The following is a 5,511-nucleotide window of genomic DNA, read 5'->3' on the forward strand; positions in this document are numbered from 1 at the left end:
TTCACGATATTAGAAATTACATTAAATCACGTATTTAACATAATAAACAGTGAGCGATATCTAGAAACACATCACTGCTACCCAAGACACAAAAATATCATGTGATCTGACAAATCCTTTTGTGATAATACTTATGTGTATAATTACCCTTTTGCCCCTATGTCTATATTGAACATAAGGCATAGACCGTGTCATCCTTGTCCGGTTCAATATTAGGCCCGTAGACATTTATCCTGTTACGCAGGATGGGCAAAATCCATCTAGGTGTAGCGGTAAATTCATGACCATCAAGCTATGGATAAGCTTGACGTCAATAAAACCAGAGTCGCCACCGCGTTTTTATTGTTTCCAAAGGAAAAGGGAAAAGTACAAACAAAACCCAAAGATAAGAAGTTTTCAAATCAAAACTAATAAAATGATAGAGATTACAGGTAAGGGGGTTGGTTACACAAAGGGAAGGTGTTAGCACCCAAAGTGTCCTAGGTACTCCTAGGGAGCCCTTTCTTGTGTGCATATGTGTTTTTGTATAAAATGATGTTTGCAATAAATAAAGTGTGGGGATGAGAAAATAATTCATTAATTATATTTTTGTGTTTGACAAGACCTTATGACTTGTGCCTACGTACCAACATAAAAATGAGGGATCAAAACCTTGTAGTTTGTGGTATCAATTTCAAAGTGAATGAGTTGTTTTTAACAAAATTTTAAGTTTGAAAGAGGCACAAAGGGGCCTAAAAAGGTTTGAATGAGTGTTAGTTCTTTTTGTCTTTTGAAAGTTTTAATTCAAGTATAGTTAAGTTCATTTACAAGTTTGATTAAGAAAGAGAGTTTTAAAATGCAATGGCATAAGGCCAAAGTTTCTAATTTTCCAGAAAAGTCTAAGTTTAGAAAACACAAGCAAAGATGATTTTAAAAAGAGGGAGAGATTTGAAATTAAAGAAGTGGGGGGGGGGGGAGATGAAGAGACTAATCCTAAACACAAAGTTAAGAGTTAAGAGTTGAAAAGATCTGACCAATGGGATGCAATCCAATAGACAAGAATGTCGTATAGAAACCCATTTTTCCTTTGGACTATAGAATCAATCAATATTAATACACAAATAGCAAGATGAAGAGAAAGGCATCAAATAAATATAGCCTCATCCAATATTAGAAACTCCATGATCTTCTTCATAATCTCCCATGTATCAGATGAAATCAGAGATAAGCTTTTAGGCACAGGTTCAAAGTAACAGCTTCAATAAGACCATGTAACAGATGAACTCAAAAGGGATCTGAATACTTGCATCAGATGAAGTTTTAGTTCATAAGTACTTGGTTTCATGAAATGAAATAGGAATTTATTTAGAAATTTTTGGTGAAACTCTCATATTTTTTGGATCAATATTAAAATTAATATGAATTAATGAAAATAAGTTAATTAAAACACAAATCAGAAAATAGCAAAAAACTTGGACCACTTGATCTCCCTCATTAATTGAGGTGGCAGATCAAGTGGTCCTCAGCGTGCGTTCCATAATGGACACTAGTCAATGCGCTGCAGGGATGGTATTTAAAACCAACGCACGAGATTAAAACGTTTTGCAAGGATCCTATGGTCTGAGACGTGCCAACACACGGCCGGAGCTATAACTCCGGTCTTCTTCTCCGGTGGACCTCATCGGACTGGTCCACCTTCAACCATCACCAAAAAAAGGAGGACATGAATTTAAAGAGAAAATGCTCAGGAGCTCGAATCTGGCCTCTATTTCTCCTAACTCCAAGTATATTGAAAGATACAGGGAGTTGAAATTTGAGGATCACGATCTGAGTTGCTTCAATTTGACCTCAAAGCAACTCAATCTTGTTACCTATATTGGTAGGACTTCAGACAACCAAAAATCAAGAAGAATTATGGAGAATTGAGTGAGAATCGAATAGATGAAAAATTCTGAAAATCACCTTCAATGTAGGTCTAGATGAACACGATCTTGCTTCCAATTGCACTTGGCCTTGCTCTGGACACTTGATGGAATGGAATTGAATAAAAAAGGAAGCAGGACTCTTGGAGATTTGAATCTCAAAATAGTGGAGATTCAAATTCGATTTCCAATGGAAATCTTCAAGGTTATCCTTTGAATGAGAGGGTTTGGAGTTGGGGATTCAAAGCTGGCATGCAGGGTCCTTAATTCTGAGCGTCAAGGGCTTTATTTATAGGCCAAATGATTGTTATTTGCACACTTGAATCAAAGTTCCAAAAATAGCAATGTTCATTGCATGAATGCATGGGCGTGTGATAGGCCCATATAATCATCCCTTTAGGTCCAAAAATGAGTACAAACATTTCTGAAGTCACCTTGGTAAGCCATGCAATTGTGTATGAAAGATTCAAGTTCAATTATGCCAAATGGTGATCCAAGTTCAAGCCATGCGCAAGTCACTCATACCTTGTCAAATTGGTATGAAATTGGAATTTTTGGAAAGGCTAGATTAAAAGGAACAACTTTCATGTTGAATACTTTTTCATTTGAAGCTTGGATCATGATGATTTTTGAGGTGGAAGTTTGGAAAATCAAACATACCAAAACAAATTCTAAGTGTCAAGCCATATGTTCACTTATTCCCCCTTGACTAACTTTTTATATGAGCTTCAAATGAGAAAAGTTCCTTCATAAAAGTTGTATATCTCTCAAATTTCTTCAAAATGGTCACAAATTTGACCTCATTTGGATTTCGCATGAAGGAGTTATGCATTTTTGAAGTTGAGGAAAATCACTTGTTCAATGGCATTGGTCCAAAATGACGTATAATGTCTCCTCATATCACATGTATTTAAAAGTTGAATTTTCTCTTCCTCCAAACATAAAAGTTGAATTATACATATTGAATTTAATCATGCAACTTTAATGGCTTTCATATCATAAAAATTGAGCAAGTTATGGCCTTGGGAAGTTGACCTCCAAATTAGGGTTTAGACAAAATGACCTATAATCTTTCACCATAAAAAATGACTTTCCAAGAAAAACTATCTCTATACCTTAACATGAAAGTTGTTTGGAATGTCATTTAGAGTAAATTTTCTCTTGGAATCATTTTCATATGACAAAAATTGTAGGAGATAGGGTCTAGGGAACCCCAATTTTGATTAGATGAATTCCTCTGGTCAACCATCATGAACCAAATTTCTAGCTTGATATTCTCTTGACTTTTGGGACTCATGGAGGATCATATATGCATAAGATGATGAAATTTGAATTATCCTTTGAAATATTTGATCAATTGTTGAAGAAGCTTGTTGAAGAAGTTACACAAGATACCCAGATGAATTAGGGTTTCCAAGGCAAACCAACTCTAAACACTTGATGAATTCTTGATCAAAATAACATGTGAAGATCATGGGGATCCATATATGATGCTTAGAGCCATAGTAAACCAATTCTTGACTGAACTTCTTCCACTGAGGGTCTTAAACCCTAGATGTGAGCTTGATAGATCAAAAGTGAGCATGTGCACTACCTACAAAAGAGTTAACTTGTACAAAGACACACTTTTGGTATTTTGGTTAGTAAATGATAAAATACAAAGTATGATACAATCAAATGGTGCTTCGTGATCTCTCCTAATGCAAACCCAATGAATGAGGTGTAAGGAGGATGCCAAGATGTGATCCCAATGTCAATGCATATGGTGAGATATCATGAGGGATTTTAGGGTCAAAATTGGGGTCTTACACTAGGTCACTCATGTCCCTCAACATGTTTCGTGCAGTACCCATCAACTGTCTTTATGGTCATCCAGTTACTGACAACATTTGATCAGCAATAAAGCACTCGACTCTACATCTAGGGTCCATAGTGGTTTCAGGTCGAAGGGTGGTATACACCACTATCACCATGAGAATAACTTATGACACTTTGCATAATATTCTATATGGTATTCTTATAGTGGGTCAATCTAGTATAAATATTACTTCTAATATTCATACTTATGTTTAAGACTTGATAACTCCTTATCCATGATCCATGAGATGTGATCATCAGTCTATATACACAATAGGCATAATGCTTTAATGTTATCGCACTTTACAACAAAGCTCGACTACGGATACTTTAAGAATAATGTCCTTATGTTTAATGGGATCTCATGATTAAGTCACACTTGATACATTAAACGGACAAACTATTCTAGGGGCTTTATTAAACAAATATAATAAAGAAAAATCCTTTTATTATTAATAAATAATTCAATACAAGTACCAAAAGTATTTGCGTCTAGGGCTTACACCAACAGTTTTTTCCCTTTTTCTTTAAGAGATAGAGCTAGAGATTGGATCCAGTCTCTACCATCCAACTCTATCACCACATGGGACGAGTTGAAGAAAGTTTTCTTAGCGCGATATTTCCCACCAAGAAAGACTGCTATGCTAAGATCCCAAATCAATGGATTTGGGCAGAAATACAATGAATCTCTTTTCAACACTGGGGAGAGATACAAGGACATGATAACACTTTGTCCACACCATGGACTTGAGAAATGACTGATTATCCATACTTTCTATAATGGTCTTCTGTACAACACTAAGATGAATTTAAATGTTGTAGTTGGCGGCACTTTAATGGATAAACCTTATGAAGACACCTATCAACTCATTGAAAACATAGCGCAAAACCATTTCCAATGGGAAGGTGAGCGAACTTCTACAGAAAAAACAACTACAGAGACAGGAATGTATGAAGTCAATGGCATAGACCACGTCAATGCTAAAGTAGATTTTCTTACTCAAAAGATTGAGAACTTAACCATAACCCGAACAGATGTTGTAGCTGTTGTGGCACCCAATTGCGAATTATGCAGAACCCCTGGGCAAACTAATGTTGAATGTCAATTATTAGCTGGTATTCCTGACCAAGTAAACTACGCCAAAGGAAACCCATATTCCAACACCTACAATCCCAGTTGGAGAAATCATCCAACCTTTTCTTATAAAAATAACAATGCTTTGTTTGCACCAAACCCAACACCTGTTGTACCTCCAGGTTATCAGAAAGGAGCCCCTGTTGCTCCATAGGCACCTAGAAAGTCAAATCTCAAACTCATATAGAAAACTTCATGAACGCCCAAATTCAAGAAAACAAAGATTTTGCTAATCAAAATGCTCACACGAGTGAGCTGATGAAACTGATGTCGAGTAAGCTTGATGATATGGCTACCCATAATAAAATGTTAGAAACCCAAATTTCTCAAGTATCCCAATAACAAGCAGCAACAACAGCCTCAGCTGGAGCACTTCTTGGTCAACCTCAACCAAATCCAAAAGGTCATGCTAACATTATCTTGTTACGAAGTGGGACAAAATTACATGGACCAGTTGACCCCAAACTTCAAAATCCAGCCATGCATCAAAACTCTGGTAAAGCAACTGAAACAATAATATGATCAACCAGAAAAACAAAAGGATAAAGGAGAGGAAGACAAAAACAAAGAGGTCGTAGAGAAAGAAAAACCTTATATTCCTCCGCCATCATACAAACC

At 36.1% G+C, this 5,511-nt stretch overlaps 1 protein-coding gene across 1 annotated transcript; it reads left to right on the forward strand.

Annotated features, from left to right (window-relative positions):
• The first annotated feature begins 4,561 nt into the window (after positions 1-4,561).
• On the forward strand, positions 4,562-5,047 carry LOC127086496 (uncharacterized). The gene has a single exon (XM_051027270.1). The coding sequence runs from the start codon at positions 4,562-4,564 to the stop codon at positions 5,045-5,047; it is 486 nt and encodes a 161-aa protein (XP_050883227.1).
• The last annotated feature ends 464 nt before the right edge of the window (positions 5,048-5,511 follow it).

This window comes from Lathyrus oleraceus, chromosome 1 (assembly GCF_024323335.1).
Source record: "Lathyrus oleraceus cultivar Zhongwan6 chromosome 1, CAAS_Psat_ZW6_1.0, whole genome shotgun sequence".
Taxonomy (NCBI): Eukaryota; Viridiplantae; Streptophyta; class Magnoliopsida; order Fabales; family Fabaceae; genus Lathyrus; species Lathyrus oleraceus.